Source organism: Pseudoliparis swirei, chromosome 10 (assembly GCF_029220125.1).
Source record: "Pseudoliparis swirei isolate HS2019 ecotype Mariana Trench chromosome 10, NWPU_hadal_v1, whole genome shotgun sequence".
Lineage (NCBI taxonomy): Eukaryota > Metazoa > Chordata > Actinopteri > Perciformes > Liparidae > Pseudoliparis > Pseudoliparis swirei.
In genome coordinates, this window is record NC_079397.1 from 11302082 (window position 1) to 11323457 (window position 21376).

Here is a 21376-nt window from a genome sequence, read left to right on the forward strand (position 1 = left end):
CCCCTCAGCCAATCAGAGCAGGGATGCTGCGAGCAGCTCGCCAGCTTCTCTGACGCTATTGGCTGTCCTCCGGAGAGTCGGGGTTTGTTCTGATATTAATGACTTGCTGAGGAGACGGCGGCGCATCTATGTGGTCCGCCTGACACTTGATCGAGGGGGAGAGATGCGCCCTTAGCAGCCGCCGAGACGGGAAGGGAAGGGAAGGGCACACGGAACACATGAATCTCTCTGCGCGCTCTCGAACCTCGCCAACCTGCCGCTGGACTTCGCCGTCTTTTGTCCGCGCTCGTGCAGAAGCCGTGCGTTTTTACCGTGGAAGAAGCCGAGAACTGATTGTTCATCAACTGCGTAACAAATAAGAAGACCGCACATTGTTGACTGGCTCTATGTGGCGCGCTCGTCATTGGAGCGACGCACTTGATGGGAATACAGGCAACACACACACGCACGCACTGCTTCGAGCGCGGCTATCATGGTTACATCGGGTAAGTTAACTCTGATTATACTAGAACAATGTACTTATCTCATTTGATGGGTGCCTTTGCGCAACGCGTTGTCCAAGTTAACCAACAACCCCTGGGATTCAGGGATGTTTTAGCGTCATTTATACAGCGTATTGACCCGCTCCTCTAATACCAATCACATATAAGTTGTTGCAGAAATTATTGAAAATAGTGCAGGACAATAATGCTGAAAATGGGCTTGAACCCATCACTTGACGCGGAGACGCGCTTTTGCGCAACTCTGCAGGATGCGCCTAAACCGACCGGATTCATGATGGACTCTGTTTAGGCTATAAAGACTAATTCATTAAGGAAATTCGAGGCGGACTTGTGTTTGCGTGGAGCTACTGTATGTGTGAGAGAGAGATAGAGAGAGAGAGAGAGTGATGGACTGGTAGTGTCATGTCCCCCGGTCCTGCTTAGTGAGCGCACACCAGACATGTCTCGAAGAAATCCACAGAATGGACCCCCCCCCAGTCCTCCTCCCCCTCCTTCTCCTCCTCCTCCTCTTCCTCTTCCTCCCTCTCTCCTTCCCTCCCCGTTAAACCTTCCCGTTGAAGTCGTTACCGACACATGCCACCAAAGTACACCCGGGCTCGCTGCTTAATGCCGCCATGTCGTTGTATCCAGGCTCTTCTGAGTCATTAACACACAGCCACGGAGCGGCGTCTTCCCATCGCGTTTACCATCATTGCTTCACCTGCAATTGTGTGTGCCAGTACGCCCAGTCGCCCACACAGAGAGAAAGAAATAGGAGAAGGTATTCACTAATCCCGTTAACTGCATTGGAGCGCCTCTTCTCTCCATCTCTCTCAGCCCCCCTCCCATCTCGACTCTCGCACCCTCCCCTATGTGTCCAACATGTATGTCATCCAGCAGATGTATTACTCATGAATATTTCAAAGCCAGATAAATAGATAATGACAAATGTGATTTTCACGGCGGGGGGGGTTCTGAATCTGAACGCTGCAATCTCCCGTGCAGACGTGTCTGCATGGCGTGAGTGTGCGTGCTTGTTCCCGTTGATGGATGCGATAGATTTTGGCCTCCACAGCGCGAATGACTCACCCAAAGCAGCTGCTCGATATGAAAGCCACAGTCAAATGCCACATGAGGGCCATCATGCCCTCACTTCAGACGCCACGGCACGCTGAGAAAACCTCAGCCCACACACTATGTTTTGTTCTCACTTCGAATGATGTGACCACCTGCTGAGCCGAGGCTGCTTGTATAGCTTATATTTTAATAATCAGCTTTTCACAAGTGATCCTTGAGCACAAATGTTTCTGAGTTACATTGTACGCCTGCATGGTGATTTCATGTCGTGCAAAATGCAGCTCCAAACTAGTCTGCGAGGTTCAATATTAAGTAAACGCTGCCGTCATAACGCTGTAGCCATGTTGCCACGTTTATGCAGTGATAAAAAAACAATAAAGCAAAGCAGTAATGGTTGCTTTATTAATTTGGCCACATTTGTTCAAAACAAATCAATATTACATGTCCACACTCAGTCATACTCTTAAAGTGAGTGTCTTCGCGAATTGCCTATTGATCCGCGTGTGAAGCAGTGAGAAGCAGTGTTTGTTTTCGTGTGTGTCTGTGTGTCTGTGTGTGTGTGTGTGTGTGTGTGTGTGTGGACAAGGTATTGTGCCAGCAGTGGCCTTGTGGAGGCTCGGAGAGTGTGACAGGCAGCACAGTGTGGGTGCTTCATATTAATTTCTCTCGAAACAGAGGGCAGCCGGTTCCTGTGAGGTGAGGAGACGCGAGGGTGCCAAGAGCTACAACCGGTTACGAGTCAGTGCGGAGTTCAGGAAGACTCCACTATTGCGCCATCAAAATCAAATTAATCTCACCATCTTTCTCCATAATGTTGGTAACGAGACGCTTCAGGATCTATCGAGGCTCCTGAGTGAAATGCATGTAAACATATTCACAAGACGGCTGCAGGGGATCAGCCTGTGCAGCCGAGCATCGGCTCTCTGATAGCATCCTGTTCCCAAACAAACACAGGCATCCATTAAAGTGGAATAAGCACAGAGGGCAAAAAGAATTGGCGGGGATGATTTTATTTTTTAGGTTCTGGTGGATGGACTGTAGTGGACCCAAAGTATATGAAGAGACACAAAGAAAGAGGAATAAAAGAACATGAAAACATGGTTTGATGGCAGCATGCGTGACATTTTGCTGGTCAGTCCATATCAAAAGGTCATATTGGGATGGGACAGCTCCTTTGTACACCATGACATTTGCTTTCACATTAGCATTTAAAGTATTTAGCAAACGTCTGTGTGTGTGTGTGTGTGTGTACGGTGTTGCGATGGAACCACGACGCTTCAACTAAAAGGTGTTCTAAAACACTAACAGGTATATAATAGAGAAGCGTCAGGTATTTGGAGAACAACAACTACTACTGATGACGAAGATGCCCAAAAGACAAAAAATCTAAGTTATTATTGACTAATTAGTCTGCTATTCCACAGATTCATATGCGAGTTGGACATGATGGAGACATATGCCCATTTTGCTGTTTCAAACATGGGCAGAGATGAGAGAGGACATCTCAGGCCCACTGCTGTGCTGCCCATCTGTTCTGCTTTCAGATTGATACATATAGGCCCTCAGTGCACTAATGAAAAGCTTTGTGGAGGCGGTACCAAGAGACCCAACCAAGTGTTCATGTTCATGCATTGATGAAGCCATCGCGACATCTTTTGCATAGATGTTTTGTGCATGGACGGACACACATGGTCTATATACAAACCATGGCCAGAAATATACACGTACATGCACATATATTTTATGTTTTGGTTTATTGTTCTGCACCTTCAAAGTCAAATTTCTTGTATGTGTTATGCAATAAACAGTTCTGATTACGAGGTAAATATATATCATATATATATATATATCATAATCAGAACTCTTTATTGCTAAGTATATATAGATATCATATATATATATATGATATTTATTTATTTATAGAATATATATATATACATTTATATATCATAATCAGAACTGTTTATTGCTAATTATATATATATATATATATATATATTAAATGACCATAACCTAAAACCAGCCCATCTTTTGAAGAGACACAAAGCCACGGTGCCATTTGAAGGTGCCATATCGTGGATCTGTTTTAGCTGAGGAAGAGTAGCAGAGAATGAAAACACAGAAAGAGAAAGCCCATATTAAACCCTATGAAATTATAATAAGCGTCCAAGCCAGCAATAAATGCATTTCAGTGGCATATAATGATTGATTCCATCTGCCGTAGGAACTTAATCCCTCCAGGCTTGTGGCCTCTTGACCAGCCATATATTATTCATATAAATATAGATAGCTGCGCATCTTAGAGGCAGCACACATGCCACATTTGCACCTGCAGATTCAATTTGGCTCTGACTTTGAGGGATATGCCGCTGGCTAAATCGCCACAACCCCCCTCCCCCAACATTCCCCCACATCCCTCCCTCCCACCTCACGCCTCTTTCATTCTGGCTAACAGCTATACATGGGACATTATGCAGATTTTTTTTGTCAAGAGTGAGTGCGATTATCTTCGGGGAGAAAATGAGTGTTGGAATGTGTTCGCGACGCCTTTGACCTTATCAGCGGCAGCCTTAAGCTGGATACCTTCCCTCAATTTTAATAGATGCAGCACTATGCGAATTAGACACGGGGACCTATCTGTGCTCTTTCGCTGTGTGGTGCGTTATGCATGCATTATGTGAATATGCATGGGTATGTTTTGTTGTTTTGTATGTTCTCCGTGAAGTCACGTGTGGTTGCGTCTGCAAATACATGTGCTATGTATTTGCACTCGTTCCGGTCTGATGTATGTGTGTGTGTGTGTGTGACTGGTGAGCAGGGGCAGTTTTTCCTACAGGGCAGTTTTTTTTTGCGCCCCATCTATATCTCCAACCAATATTTTGACGGCAATGCCAGCCATTAACAGAACAGAAAACAAAAAAAACATTAAAGCTGCAAGCAGCGTCGAACGGGTCCTCGCTCATCTGCGCCGGTCGGGGGCAGATGAGCGAGGACCGAGGACGCAGGCAAGCCGGTCTGACTTGACTCGGGCTGTGACTTGTAACGAGCACGAGAAGTTTGGGGCAGATTCGACAAAGTCCAGTTGAGCCAGTAGGTGGCGCTTTGAGTCTGTGAACATATTCATGCATCATGTGTCCCTACGTGAAGTGTAGACCACGTCATGTAAATTCAATGTAAAAAAAAAAAGTGATGAAAAAAAGCTGTCTTGTCCTGGAATCGATCACACATCTCCAGGTGTCCAGTCAACCACTTATCATACCGAGCTATAGATCTAGCTAGTTTACAGGCAGCCGTAGGCGGTCACATTATTTTGGGCACGACGAGGGAGTGAATGTGCACCGTTGATCAGGGGGGCGTAGCCGGAGCGTAGTTCAGCACAGACGTGACATTTTCTCAGGGATTTTGTTCTTTATTTAATGTTTGTTCATTGTTGCGATCGTTGTTCTGTTTATTTGAAAGAAATTCAGTCTTGCAGGGCAAAATAGCGTTTGAAAGTTGAAATTCCGTTTTCGTGCAAAATCGTTTTTTTTGGGGGGGGGGGGGGGCGCCACCAGTGAAGCTCGCCTACGGCGCCAAATGTGCTAGGGCCGCCCCTGCTGGTGAGTGCAGGTGCGTGTGCTACAATGTTCGATAGTGCAGCACGTGTGTTCTCCCTCGCTCAGCCCAAGGGCATGTCTTGTCCAGAAAAGGACCGAAATACCAGAGATCAGGGTCCCGTGGTTAATTTGGAACATTGATTTTACATTAACAGTCGACTTGCCACTGATTCATGGCCATATAAGTGCAGATGTAAGGGAAAAGGTTTCTGTCCCATACAGGAGGCTTTCATTCTGCATAGACACTGCATTGAAGGTTCCCTATAATGGACTCTCCCTTACCTTGGAGAAAGCATAATAGTAAATCAATGAGGTGAAGGGCAGCGGGAGGGACAGTAAAGCTATTCAGAGGCACCCACCCACTAAGGGGCTTACCCAGAATGCCTTATCGGAAGTGGCCTGGTTGTGTCATGGCAGCGCTACTCACTGTGGGTCCAGTGTCCACAGGAAGCTTTATAGGCGTGCCGTGTTAGGAAGCATCTTCTTTTCACTTACGTTCCCTTGCTTTTCACTTTATAGGGAACTAATATCACCGGAAAGATCAATATGAACTCCACAAAAAGCTTTGTGAGAAGGACATTTACAGGAAAACACTGATACAAGTCTCCAAAATGTTAACTTTTCATAAGAAAAGAAAACCTGCCCTCTTTGTAGCCTTGTGAACATTCACTCCTAAATAATCCAATGAGCTTTAAATGGTTTTCTTCATATTAAGAAATCGTAAAATAGAATACTCAACCCGTCAGTTCATTTTGAAAAAATAAATTGTAGATAGAAATGTATTCGTTCAAATAGTAGGTAAGACACCTTTTCTGTTGCATTATTGCAAAGTGCCTGTCTGTAATATGAAGAAATAAAAATAGAGCGAGTTTGTCAAGTGCAGTGATAAATGGCCTCACACCTGTTATCACATGACATGTATGGATAGTATCTCATTTTCAGCTGTAAATGAAAATGGATTTAAAGTACTTACATTCACAAGTGATCAAGCCTGAGGCGGAAAACACCGTGAAGATGGCGGAGTGAAGAACTGCACCTCAACGCTGTGAGTGAGGATTCCCGCTCGTGTGTCAGGTAGACGGTGACGCACCGGGTGTAATGCGATTGGTTCAGGACCAAAACCTCATGCGCTGGACTTTAGAGGTCACCAAAAGGTCAAGAGGCACAGGCTAAGAGAAACTCATACTAACACACGGATATTTGTAATGAGGATGTAGCAGCTGCTGAGATAAACAGTCAGACGGGCTGCAGATAGACGACATTTGGCCCAGCAGGGCTGACAAGTTTTTGAGAAGGCAATAAGGTCAACAGTGAAAGAGCAGCGAGACCTCAAGATGCCCGGGAAGAAAGACGGCGAGCTGGATACGCAGGGAAGCCAAATGAAATGCCTCTTCTCTTAACAGTCCACGGCTCGGGTGAATCATGATGCAAGTGGGGAACATCAGGAGAAATATTCACTAAGCGGAGGTAAATGTGGGAGTGCAGGATGAAAAGGACAAGATGTGAGAAAAAAAGAGACGTGAGGGTTGCAATATGAGGAAAGGAGATGAAGAAGAAAGAACCTGAGAGGGAGGGAGTGACTTGAAGAAGAAAGGCTTGCCAGGCTTATTACCAGTGGTTCAAAAATTCCCAGTGAACCATTTCTACAATACACAAGATATTCCCATGGAAGAAAAGGCAATTTGGCTGCGCCCTACTTTCCACTTATGTCTGACCTTTACGTCTTCTGCCCAGTTTTATCACAGTGAGTGTAACGTCTACCTCTCAGCAGATGCAATGCTACCTTGTTACAACTCAAGCCGTGCAGGGCTCATAATCATCTCACCGAGGGCCAATATGCTCCCCATGAACATGGAGACTTGTTCCACAGCTCAGACCGCACAAATCTTCTCCTTCACGGGCGCCAGAACCCCTCCCAGAACTTGCGTATTGTATTGGAAATGATTTCATTTTTTACATCAACCGTAGGTCAACCTGTCGCCACGCCGGGCATTCATGAGCGCCCAACCTGCGACAAAGCAATCACCTTTACTTCCCCGCTCCGACAAATCTCATCCGAGCCCTGCGAAGCGAGCAGGAGGATTTATAACTCATTTCAATAAACAGCATAAAACAAACAATTCTGCCCGGCTGTTCGCCGGCACGACCGACTCGAGTCAGGCTCGCCTGAATTAGCACCGCGGAGCCACCAGGACCAATGCGTTCTGCCCCGACTGTACACACTCATTAATTCAAAGTGGTCGTATCTCAATGGCGTCTAATCAAACTGTATTTGTGACACTGCTGTCCGGAACAGCCACAATGTTAGTATAATGGAGGCGGCCCACTGGGAAAGTAAGTGGGAGGTGTTGCCAAAATCTGAATGGAAAAAGCTTTTTACCTTGACAGCAGCGGAACCTCTTAAATGAAGCCGCGTCCCAAATCAGGGACATCATATTTAGTCTGGCGCCATTTCCAGATGAGAGCAAATGGTTTCCGAAAAGGACATTTTGACGCACACAAGTGATCGAATTCCCGTGTGTAATTAATATTACCGAACAAAAAAAAGTCTTTACCTGACAACAACAATAAGACAACCTGAATGTGCAGCATTTTAATGAGGACGGGTTCCAGCTTTTTCATCAATGTCAAATGTCACGCTAATTAAGAGTGGAATTTGTGACTAACGAGGACTAATGACATTCCGGTTTATAATGTGGAGTCAATGACGGGCACTTCTCAACGGCTTCTCAGTGGGAATATGTCAATAACTGTAAAGATAAAGTAGTGATGCAACAACACTTCTACAAAATTAATTTTAATTAAAGAAATGCCAGATTGAATACCAACCACCTTGTAAATTGCACATTATGTATATTTTTTAAAGAGGCTATAATCCATACTTTTTATGCAATGCATCAAAATAAAGTTTCTCTCGTAATGACAAGTTAACCATTTATTCCCAAATATTATTATCAGTCGTGTTTTTCGTCTGATTGCGTCTTTTGAGCTCTTGCAGAAAGCTATGTTTAAGAAAAAAGCATTCAACATCCACAGTATGCTATCTGCCCGGCAACAAGCAGAAGTTAGACTCTAGCTGGTGAACATAGCCGGCCATTTAGCGGATAAAGGGCAGAAAATTATGTTGTCTTCGTGGCACGACATTACATCAATAGTAATGTTTCTCCATGTCTCCTGATGCTTCTGGATTGAATACACAATTATGAATATAAAGAATATGTTTCACTTTCACGAAAACCTTTACGACCCATTTCCAATAGTTCATTCGACAATGCGTTATTTAATTGTACTTATGTTCCCTATGTGATTTTTTCTTTTTCTACATGTGTCTGTTTTGAACAAAAGGAGGACACACATATACAATTTGATGACATCATTGTTGAAGTTAATGATCTCCAGATGGTATTTAAGGTGCATTAGGTGAAGGTTGTGTTTCAACAATAAGATTCACGGTGGAGTGGTAAACCCAAAAACCCAATGAGCATAAGCAATGTGACAGGGTAGCACATCCCAGATTTAATAATCAAGAAGGACAAAATACTAACAATTCACTATTTGATTGGTTTACAACACAATACACACACACACGGAGCTCTCTGAAGTACACAGATTAAGTATATTGAAGTTATGTTTGGCAACTGCATGCTAAAAATGTCACATTTGAAAAAGGTGATATGTTGTTGTTGTGTTCACAGTTTGTCATCGAAACAACAGTCATGGCAGTTTTTGTGTTGGTGTACCTCGCTGTATATCTTAGGGAAGGCAGTCCTGAAACAAGCCCGGTTCCAGGAGCTTGTTTGCGGTAATGTTCACAGTCAGGATTAACACTAGTGAAAGTGAAAAGCCCATGGGCTAGACTGTCAGCCTGCTACAGTAATGGAGGTCCTTTGGAGACCATGGCTTGAATGATTGCCCCCCTCTTTCCCGTGACACCTGGGAACTCGTGTTGACTCCATGAGTGAACACCTTAGCCTGACCTATAAATGGCTTCTATTGGCTGCCCGAACAAATGTCAAAGCTTAGGTTTAATGTGTAAGTGCAGTTAGACATTAAGTTACAGGAGATCCCATTTCAAGATCTCTAGCTTAAAGTACCAGCTGTCATGATCTGGAGTTTGTGTCTCGTTTTGTGTCTTGTTTTGAAGTCCTTGTGTCGTCTGTCTCCCTGTGATTGTCTGCCCTGGCCCTGATTGTTTCCTTCTGTGTGATTGCTGGTCCCGCCCTCATTGTGTCCACCTGTGTCTCGTTCCCCGTTGTCCAATCACCTCCGCCTGCCTGTGTATGTAAACCCTGTTCGTCTCATTCGAGGTGTGGCTTCGTCCTGTTAGTAGTTTGAAAATAAATATTGGTTTTTGCAGCATATGTCGGCATTTGGGTCCTCTCTCTCTGCGACATCCGTGACTTATCATGACACCAGCCGTTGATTGTGTATCTCTCTACACAAGGCTTGCAAAGGCCTTACATTACAAGCATCCATCCTTTAATTCCATTTGCCCCGACCGTATTAACCACATTACTCTTGTAATGCAAGTTATTGCCAATAAAATACACCACAGCATGTTTCTTTTTTTTACTTGGGAGTCTTTGTTTTACTCCAATCTTTGACTGGCTTATACTTTGGATTCATGGTCTTGCAAAGGTTAATATTTTCTCCAATGACGGCATTCTCAGGGTCACCAGAGGTTAATCCATCACTACTGATACAATGACAAGTTCCCCCTCCGGCAACTCATTTTGTCCTCCAGATCTCTTCTCTCCCTTCTGCCTCCCCTCTCCAGTGCAATTACCGGCAACTGAGTAGAGGACTGGTGGAAATTAGCTCTACATTGTAGCAGTGGACATGAGTGTGTGTGTGTGTGTGTGTGTGTGGTGTTGCGGCTGGGTAGCTTGACCGGACCTGTTACTAATAGGTTAGTACAAGTGTGTGGACTCCATAGCCACAGTAGTCACAGTGCATAGCCTCAAGAATAAAGACTGCCTCTTCACCGGGCTCCACATAATGCGGTCGTACAAAACCAATTTACCTGTTCAACTGCCTGTGCATGATTTGGATAGTTCACTTGAGATAATGCAGTATGGTACCAGGTTCCAACTTCAGAACAAAAGTATAATGAAATGCAGTTTCTCTACCGTTAACAAGCCATATTTTTCAAGCCAGACGAGCGTTCTTAATGGACGCCCTGTTGTTGAAAGCTTTTCCATTTTGCTGACGCGTTACGACACCTCTTGATTAACTACACTGAGTCCCGAGGAGGTTTCACGTGTTATTGGCATTCAGATAATCTGAACGTGAGGATTGTAAACACATTCTTAGTTGTATAATATAGTTGTCTTGCCTCAATTGTCTTTATTTCAAGCAGTTTTATTCGATAACTAAGGCATTGGCTCAACACTATTCCCAGATGTCACCCATGAGTCAGCCAGCTTCTGCTTACTTATGACTCCCTTCAATGGGACCTCAGCTGACACCCAGGACACTGTAAATTAAACCTCACTTAAACTAATTTGTCAATAACATATAATATTTTATTTTGGAAACAATGAAAGTGATATTTAGAATATACAAACATAGGAAAGCTCTCAAATTACATTTATTATGAATGGTAATTTTAGAGTAAATCTACACTTCAAATTTATTGGCTGAGTGTACTTAACTTGTTGTCAAGAGAACCTAAAGTATCAATCTGCCCAGATACTAGATCCAATAAATAGCCACATTATGGAATACAATGGAAGAAAAACAACGATCTCAATATTACTTATTTAGATTAATGAATCTATTAATCTAAACACATGTTATACTATTTAATGACTCAAGTGACATCACATGAGGCATATCATCCAATTCTCTTATCCAACTTTTCACACATGCAATAGTACTCGATAATTTACCTCAAACTGAATGGTTGGAATACAAATTTTAAAGAGCTGAAGAAATTAGTTGATTTGATTGATTAGTCGATCATCTGAATTGAATATTTCTTAACTGTTCATCAGAAATGTGAATTTATTTTCTTAAGGACTGTTACTCGGACAAAACAAACACTTTAAACATGTCAAGACATTTTATAGAACAAACTATTCATCAATTATCCAAAAAAGTATCTTCCCAAATGCTACGATTACAAACGTTGACAGTAACTGTACTTTTGAATTCAAAATGAATGATCACTAACATAATTGTATCCTCATTAATTGGCCTGGAAATATGTTGCGTTTGCTGGCCACGCCATCTTGCAAATTGTCCGGTAAAGCCTTCATAATCCTAGATGCTGGCCAGACCACAGATAATCACACTAAAAACAATAACTCATTGTCTTTGTCAATCTGTCTCTTCCTGCCTCTCAACACCATGATGTCCTACTCATATCTATCTCCAAGTTTACAACAAATCTGATGAATTAACACCTTATTTAATTAATGTGTTGTGAAAATGATGCATCACCATTTCTTATTCCACCCCAACACTTTTTTTTCAAAGCCTATAACAGAAAATATTGATCAACAGAAGCCATTGCTTGAAAACATCCCGAAAGACACAATTGACATCAGTAACCGCACACCCGCGCCACCTGCAGTGATCGCACAATAATGCTTTGCACAATAAAAGGTAACCTGACCACATTACACTACCGGTGAATGTTATCGCTAAAGGGAGAAAGCAGAGCCCCAAACGCCGTAGGCTGAGTTACAGATTATGGCCTTTTGTTTCCAGGGCGCGGATCAACTGCAAAGCCCACAGTGAAGGGCCGGTGGAGAGGGAGAGCAGCTCAACCCTGTTTATCAGAATGCTCTGGGTGTTGTGCCTCATTAAAGTGCCAGGTGCATTGGAAAAATAATCCTGGCCATTTCTCTCTCTCTCTTTCTCCCTCTCCCTCCAATAGCTCCTTGTCTGGACTCCAGCCAATGCAAAGGTTGCAGAATGAAACCGTGGCTTGGCTTGGCCATTGGGGCAAACTGCAGCGTTTCTGCTGTCTGATATATATATATATATATATACACTACTGTTCAAAAGTTTGGGGTCACTAAGAAATGTCTTTATTTTTCAAAGAAAAGCACTGTTTTTTCAATAAAGATAACATTAATCAAACACACACACTATACATTGTTAATGTGGTAAATGACTATTCTAGGTGGAAGTGTCTGGTTTCTAATGAAATATCTCCAGAGGTGTATCGAGGCCCATTTCCATCAACTATCACTTCAGTGTTCTAATGGTACATTGTGTTTGCTAATTGCCTTAGAAGACTAATATCTGATTAGAAAACCCTTGTGCAATTATGTTAGCACAGCTGAAAACAGTTATGCTGGTGATATAAGCTATACAACTGGCCTTCCTTTGAGCTTGAAGAACAAAATTAATACTTCAAATATTAATCATTATTTCTAACCTTGTCAATGTCTTGACTATATTTTCTATTCAATTTTCAATTCATTTGATAAATAAGTGAGTTTTCATGGAAGACACGAAATTGTCTGGATGACCCCAAACTTTTGAACGGTAGTGTATATATATATATATATATATTATAAACATATATAAAGGTATACTATATACATATCTATATATCTGTATATGTACAGTATTTACATCCTACAAAGGTATCCTATATATAGCTATAAATATATATATATAAAAATATCTATTTATATTTACAAATATAAAGGTATGCTATATACATAAAAAATATTATATATTGTATACCTTTTTCTCCCCTTCTAGGGTGATGATATGAAACCATCTCTCCTTTCTTGTTCTCGCTTTCCGGCCGCTCTGGAGTCTTTCCATTTCATCCCGTCTCTCGACTTTTCCCATGATGTGCTGCACGCTCTTATTGACCTGAAATATCACAAGCACCATCAAACCTATCTGTTCAGCCAGAGGCAGTTACAACAAATGACATGGTGCACTTCAGCTGTGGACGTTGTCGCATAACAAAAGAGGATGGAACATGGAGAATGTGATGGCAAAAGAGGCACTCTTATGCAAGAGGATGCATCATAGTCCAAGCATGTGATTATTTTCTCAAATAATTCAGGCTTTTATGAAGATATTCATGAACAATTTAATAATTAATAGATTATAAAAGGCAAATAATCAAAGAACCAAATATGTTGGCTTTGCTTATTTTTTTGCCTCATTATGTTTGTTTTTACTATTCTAGATGCCACACTTCTCAACGATATATATATGTATATATATATACATATACAGGACTGTCTCAGAAAATTAGAATATTGTGATAAAGTTCTTTATTTTCTGTAATGCAATAAAAAAACAAAAATGTCATGCATTCTGGATTCATTACAAATCAACTGAAATATTGCAAGCCTTTTATTCTTTTAATATTGCTGATTATGGCTTACAGCTTAAGAAAACTCTAAAATCCTATCTCATAAAATTTTAATATTTCCTCAGACCAAGTAAAAAAAAAGATTTATAACAGCTGAGTGTTTGTCAAGGCTCAGGAAACCCTTGCAGGTGTTTCGAGTTAATTAGACAATTCAAGTGATTTGTTTAATACCCTACTAGTATACTTTTTCATGATATTCTAATATTTAGAGATAGGATATTTGACTTTTCTTAAGCTGTAAGCCATAATCAGCAATATTAAAAGAATAAAAGGCTTGCAATATTTCAGTTGATTTGTAATGAATCCAGAATGCATGACATTTTTGTTTTTTTAATTGCATTACAGAAAATAAAGAACTTCATCACAATATTCTAATTTTCTGAGACAGTCCTGTATATATATCATATAACGTGAGCTTATTATTCTTAACAGCCTAAACAGTTGCTGACGTTTAACCCTTGTGTTGCCTTAGGGTCATTTTGACCCGAATCAATATTACACCCTCCCCCCGCCTTTGGGTCATTTTGACCCGATTCAATGTTTCACCCTCCTGTTACCTTTATATTTACTAACATATTTTACCCTTTGGGTTCAATTTGACGCCAGCAATTAAAACCTCCAGAAAATTATTAGAATTAATATTGTTTTCCAAGTTTAAGTGTGAGGCACTTTATGTTTGTTTGTTGACTACCGAAAGAACACCGACATTAAACATTGAATGGGGTCAAATTAATCCTAAGGCGGGGGGAGGGTGTATTATTGATTCGGGTCAAAATGACCCTAAGGCAACACAAGGGTTAATTGATTGTCACGTAGACATTTTAAATGTCTTCAAAATATTGCTTACAAATACCTGCATCTTTAGTATAAAGTGTTGTTCTGCATGCCACCTAAAAATCAATTGAAATATGTAAAATATATACAGCCTTCTGCTTTCACTCAATTTAAACGATAATTGTGTCCAAAATCACTTGCAATGGACATTTTATTGAAATGTCCACACTGAGTGGAAACTGCATGCACTAATATAGTGCCCTCAAAAACGTCCACAGTAGAATCAAATAATTCAATTGCACGAAAACAAATTTCTGTAATTTTCCTGTTGCAAAGTGCGAGTGATAATGCCAAGTAACAATAATTCATAAGTGTTGATAAAGAGACATGTCAGACACAGTAAAGGTGTCGCGCTTTGTTTTGAAGAATCTGTAAAATGTCATTTAACAAAGCTAGAGAAACAACTTGTGGCAATCTCTTCTTGACCTTTGATTATTTTAACTTGTCAACCTGTGTCCATTACGATAACTATGCAGTTTCTTTTTCCTTTCGGCTTTCCTTTATACCCTAACTAATTATTTGTTATTTTTAAATCTGATTAGTGTGGAGATTTGTTAATTTCACCAATAAATTACGTTCATATTTTGTGAGCCGCCGGTTACTGCATCTTTTCACTAACAGGTGCAGACCGCCTCTGTGACATGTACAGCAAACTGTCTCACTGTGCCGTGTGTCATTGGCTGCCCGTTTACTTGTTGCCATAGTAACTCACATATTCCAGTGTCTTTAAGCCGCTTGTCCCCAAGGCTAATGCTTAAACCCTAGGATGTCTGCTATTTAAGAATCCTAATAAAGCCTTATTTAACCATTAATATGCATACACTGCTAACAGTTGAATGCCATATGGTGGGAGTGCAGGGTGTGTGTGTTTGTGTGTGTGTGTGAGGGGGGGGGGGGGGGGGGGGCAAATCGGTAGGTCCCTAGAATGAAGTCTAGAAGGTCAAGTAGATTTAAATCCACGGTTCTATATCTTGAAGGGAGACTGCACAAATGTCAACATGCATCAGTGTGCCTATGACAAATGTCAATATGCCCAAATCCCTCTCTGATAAAATTGCCTTCCCAAGTCCAGTACCATGTAATTCTCACACCGCTTCTCTCCGTCTTGTTTGTCTTGCACAGGTAGGAACGGACTGGGCTGTGGACTCTGGAAGCAAGTGACGACAATCAATGAGGACATCCATCTTTAAAGAGATGGTGGATCCCTATAAATGTGCTTAACATAAATCCTTTGAAGTATAATATCAGTCCATCCTTTTTTTTCTTTCACCCCCGCCTCGTCCCCTCCCACCTTCTCGGTCTGCCTGACTGCAGCCTTGGCCCCGAACCCTGACACCCGCAGGCACCAGTGAGTGATTGGTCATTACATCCAAGGGCGTCGACACAGCAAGACAAAAAAAAACTCAGAGAGTCCTGCTGCACGTAGTGGCGGCGGCGGCGGTGGTGGTGGTGGCGGTGGCGGTGATCGCCTCAGCAGCTGCAGCAAATGATTCATTATTTGTGAAGTTCACAGCTTAGACCGCTTAATATACAAGGACCAACTTCTTACTGGAGGGAAACGGTCCAATATGAAGGACGTGTCATTCGTGGATCGCCTCTTTGTCGGCTTGGCCATGGCATCTTTTGTTGTGGCCACACAGGAGAGGCCCGATTGCCCGAAGCTCTGTATATGTGAGATTAGACCCTGGTTTTCTCCGAGTTCGGTGTACATGGAGGCTCAGACAGTTGACTGTAATGACTTGGGACTCTTTAGCATGCCGGAACAATTACCAGTGGGAACACAAGTACTACTACTGCAAACAAACAATGTTGCCAAGATTGACAAACCCTTGGATTACCTGGCCAACATCACGGAGATTGATTTATCGCAAAACAATGTATCCTCCATCAGCGATGTCCAGCTGGGGAATCTTCCTCACCTGCTGGCCTTTCATATGGAGGAAAATTGGATACGAGAGTTGCCCGAGCGAAGTCTTGCCGAGGTGGCGAACCTTCAAGAGCTCTACATGAATCACAACCTCATCTCCTCCATTTCCCCGATGGCTTTTCAGGGTCTCGGCAACCTTGTGCGGCTCCACCTCAATTCTAACAAGCTGACGGCCATTACAAGAGAGTGGTTCGAGCCCATGGTAAACCTAGAGATCCTGATGATTGGTGAGAATCCTATTCTTTCTATTGATGATATGAACTTCAAACCTCTCGCTAACCTACGCAGTCTGGTTCTCACCAGAATGAATCTGTCTCAGTTGCCCGACGACGCGCTGGCTGGTCTCGATAACTTAGAGAGCATCTCGTTCTATGATAATATTTTCCTGGAGGTGCCTCATTCGGCCCTGAAAAATGCTAAGAATCTTAAGTTTTTGGATCTAAATAAAAACCCAATTGCGAGGATACAGAGAGGAGACTTTGTGGATATGTTCCACCTGAAGGAACTAGGGATTAATAGCATGCCAGAGCTTGTTTCCATTGATAGCTTTGCCCTCAATAACCTCCCCGAGCTGACCAAAATCGAAGCCACCAACAATCCTAAACTCTCCTATATCCATCCGAATGCTTTCTACAAGCTGCCGCGGCTGGAAACCCTGATGTTAAATGGCAATGCGCTCAGTGCCCTTCACAGGATTACCGTCGAGTCCCTCCCAAATCTCAGAGAGGTTAGCATGCACAGCAACCCCATCCGCTGCGACTGCGTCGTCCGCTGGATGAACATGAACAAGACCAACCTTCGCTTCATGGAGCCCGATTCTCTGTACTGTGCGGAGCCGCCAGAGTACGAGGGCCAGCATGTACGACAGGTGCACTTCAGGGAGATGATGGAGATTTGTCTGCCACTCATATCTCCCGAAAGCATGCCCGGGCGCATTAAAGCACCGAATGGGAGCTCTGTGTCACTCCATTGTCGGGCCTTCGCTGAACCAGAGCCGGACATCTACTGGATCACTCCGTCTGGTACCAGAGTCCTGCCTAACACAGTGTCTGACAAGTTCTTCATGCACCCAGAGGGAACCTTTGACATTTATGATATAACAGAGAATGAAGCCGGTCTTTACACTTGCGTTGCCCATAATCTAGTTGGAGCTGATCTTAAATCTGTTTCAGTAGAGGTGAATGGATATTTCCCCCAACCTGCAAATGGATCTCTGAATGTCCTCATAAAATCCGTGGGGACGAATTCCATTCTGGTTTCCTGGAAGGCCGGTCATGGCACCTTGGCCCCAAACATTAAATGGTACACGGGGTCAGACGCTAACCATCCCACCACAGCATTTACCACGAGAGTTCCTTCTGATGTCCGAGTCTACAACCTCACCCATCTCAGCCCCGCCACTCTGTACAAAGTCTGTGTGGATGTCGGCAGCATCCACTACAACCACGACACCAAATGTGTCAATGTCACCACTAAAGGATTAGAGCTGGCTGCCGAGGGCACCGAGAAATGGGACGCAGCCGTAATCACCGTCTTCGGTGTGCTCTTGGCTGTTATTTCAGTGGCATGCCTGCTTATTTATGTGTCTCTGAGGAACCGTCACCTTTATGGGGAAATAAGGAAAGGCGAGTCCAAAACTTCGCTGACATCAGTGGAAGCAACCGGTATGCACTCTCCTTTCTTTACAAAGCTGTGGGTTTCGGGTAAGGGATTGCCAAGTGGAGTCAATGTGAAAGCCACAGTCATAAATGTATCTGACAATGCCTTTTAAGAAGCGCAGCTTTGTAGAGCACCACACACCAACTACACTGATGGACAAGGCCATGGGCAGGGGTGGAGGGATCTGTAGTACTGTTTCAAAGGCATACCCATTGCTGGACCCCGGCTCAGATACACTGGCACATCTACTATTGGACTGGGATGGAACAGTTTAAAGTAGACTACATGCTCTCCCAGTGTCAACCCCAGCTGAAGTGGTGGCTTTGTAACCGTTACACCAAACCAAGCTAAAATCAACAGAAAGGGGCATTTATTGCAAAACAATATATTTAAAAATACCATTCATACAGAAATGCAGGCAGTGAGAACAAAGTGAAGATAATGGTCAACTCTCTTGTAATTGACTGTTTAATGTGTTCAGAGTTGTGGAACTGTCTGTGTGGTCCCAAGCAATACCGTCTGTGCTTTGTCAAACATCCATAGACGAGTTAGAGAAACAGTAATAACACATGTCTATTATGGGGAGAGAGATTTAGTAGAGTAGACCAATTACAGTGACTATGGTGTAAGCCTTTTGATGAAATATAAACCCCCTTTTTCTATTTAAAATGTATTCTTGATTTTTCATGGAAATATTGTTATATATTCTATTATGTTGATGTAATGACAAATCATCTGTAACCAAACAGTTTAAATGAGTTTTAAATCGAGGCAAGGGGCAGGCTACTTTTGATTACGTCGTCACATTAAGCTTAATGAAATTCAGCTACAAAATGAGTGTCTAGAGAGGACATTTGCCAAATGGCTGTTTATGCTGTGTAGTTCTCATTGCAACGGTGACTGGGGAAAAAAATATATGTGTCGGACTAAAACAAATAGCAGGTTGGTTCAAACTGATTGATGTGTTACCTCCTCACAAAGCAGTCTGTTATGCCCTGGTAAGTGCCTACAACAAGAACTACATAAGGTAAACAGAGAAGAAACAGCAAAACATGGCCATGTCATCATTGCAGAATCACAAGCTATTTCCACTACTTTTAGTGGAAATACTTTCTCAGTATTTTTAGCATATACATATTTTAAGAACACATTTCGTTGTTGCTTTGGGTGTAAAGTTAAAAAGCCATTTTTATATTAACTGTATTATATGTGATCAATGGGCACAACAGACTAAGTAAAGTGCTAAGAAAAAAAATAAATGTCATTGTTTCCTTTACAAATAATTGCCTAGTTTTTGCCTTTTCTTTATTCTCATATTTGTCATATTGCACTTATTACTTATTTATTTCAAAGCGAAATGCGTGGTATTAAAATAACACTACTATTATGTTAGCCGTCGTCCACCATGGCGTAACGTCTCCTGTTTAATGAGTTTTATTTGTGACATTTCAGCTGCATGCATGTAAACACAATAGCTAATGACCATCGAGTACAGAGGGAGTCTTTGGAGGCAGGAGACTTCAGCTGAATGGTTGTGTGGCCGTCTTAACCCTGAGCAGAAAAAAAGAAAAGAACAGCAACAAAAGAACAGAACTCATTAGCCGCCTCATTAAGAACATGTTCGTCCTTCAGCTGGTCTGGTTATAGTCGCTGTGCTACAGCTACAGCTGCCTCTGCTTAGGCAGGGACGCAGCGTCCCTATATGACGGGGAGATACAGTAGAGTACTGAAAAGTCAACGCCTCGTGGGACTGAGACCAGTCGACTCCCATTTTATTTGTCTTACTGAATTATCGAGCACACAGAACATTTCACATGAGAAAGCCGAGCCTGATGAATGGCCGTCAGAGGCAGAGTGACACGGTGGATTTATCAAACGGGCCCCGACGCTCGTACATCAGGCCAGCTTTCAGCGCCACGGACAGAGGCTTTTAGAGCCGAGCCATCAGTCAAAGACAAAGGGAGTTAAAATATGACGCAGTGTGCTCTTCAGGTACCGCTCAGGTCAGAACGAGTCTGTCCCTTTGCAAATACAGGCACACATACACAAATGCAGGAGACAGCCTGGCAGAGACGAGAACTGTACCCACATATAAAAAACAAACGTGCAACCATAAATCCAAGGTTACTCGGAGGTGTAGCAGTCTCCTCAGTCGGCGTGCTCGGAGAAACAACGTGACTGCAGAGGAGGACGCCACTAAATGAGTCCCCATGAAGCTTGCCATATTTGTCCTTTAAACAACTCGTGATTTAATGACATACTTGAGTGAATAAGATGAATGATAGCCAGTAGTTCATCTCTCCTGCCGTCTGTCCCAATCTCATGTATTTCCTCCATCTTGTTCTTTTCTCTCGCTTTCTCTCTCCGTCTCTGACGCTCTCCATCCACTAGCACGCTTTTTAAAATTTGTACATTCAAAGCAACCTATATTAGAAGGAAAAATAACCCCCTCTGGATTTAATTTAAATCAGACATGAAAAGGACCAGTGAGCTGCCACCATTTAATCCGCAATGAGGAATGAAAAATGCTGTTTCTCGCAGAATCGTCAAATATTTTAAATATAAAACCACCTTGTTCTATTAAAAAAAAGCCATCTGCTCTGAGGCAGATATACACGCATGTGAAGGCTTTTAAGATCCGACTGGATATATATTCATTTTGATTTTGCGAGGATCATTGTGAGGGGGCCTGAGATTCTACGTTGCAATCCTACAGTGGGAGGTGCAAGTACAATAGTGCATTTATTTCATTCATTTTTAACAAAAGGCAGGTCATTTTCTTTATGGATTATTATACGAAAATAAAGTATTCCAGGAAATGTAAATTTGTGACCCCTTACATGTTATAGTATTATCAGATGATTTAGTTCAATGCTCTTCTACCCTTCTTATAATATCCTAGACCTAGAGCATGTGGGAAGGTACTATTTGGACCCTTTGTATTAGATGGTTCTCCAACTATCTCATATTAATCTTAGTCTTATTCTGCAAACAGCCTGAATGAATACTACATTCTGTGTTGCCTTTTCCCCCCCATTTTTCCTACAATTAAATATTTAAATACACAAAAACCTACAGTTCTGTTAGGGCTGCAGAGCGCAAACACTGCTGACGCTGCTACGGGCACTTTTTATATGTTTCAATTGTCAGCTGATTAAAGTTACAAACTTCCACGGACTGTAGGTCAGCATGTGTAGCTACAGGCGACTACATTCAAATGAAAAGCGAAATGTCAACATGCATTTACAATCCTGCTGCCAGCCCTATGTTTAATGCCATTGCTTTATTTTAAGAGGCATTTATAGCCGGCTATCGGAAGAACAAATGGATGACCTATTGATTGCAATAACAAAGTAGTGATTGCTTTCATACGAAATAGTTTGCCTCTTGGAGTCATGATGACGGCAAAAAAAATGATGGTGAACCTTTATGAATAAAGTTAATTCTA

The 21376-nt window shown here is 42.3% G+C and overlaps 1 protein-coding gene across 1 annotated transcript; it reads left to right on the forward strand.

The window, feature by feature from the left end:
* The first annotated feature begins 195 nt into the window (after window positions 1-195).
* On the forward strand, window positions 196-19320 carry LOC130200846 (leucine-rich repeat neuronal protein 3). The gene is made up of 2 exons (XM_056425416.1): window positions 196-485; window positions 15465-19320. Exon 2 carries the CDS (start codon window positions 15911-15913, stop codon window positions 18038-18040), a length of 2130 nt encoding a protein of 709 aa, XP_056281391.1. The 5' UTR covers window positions 196-485; window positions 15465-15910; the 3' UTR covers window positions 18041-19320.
* Window positions 19321-21376: the final 2056 nt, after the last annotated feature.

Coding starts and splice junctions, on each gene's coding strand:
- LOC130200846 (XM_056425416.1), top strand. CDS start 15,911: ATGAAGGACGTGTCATTCGTGGATCGCCTCTTTGTCGGCTTGGCCATG.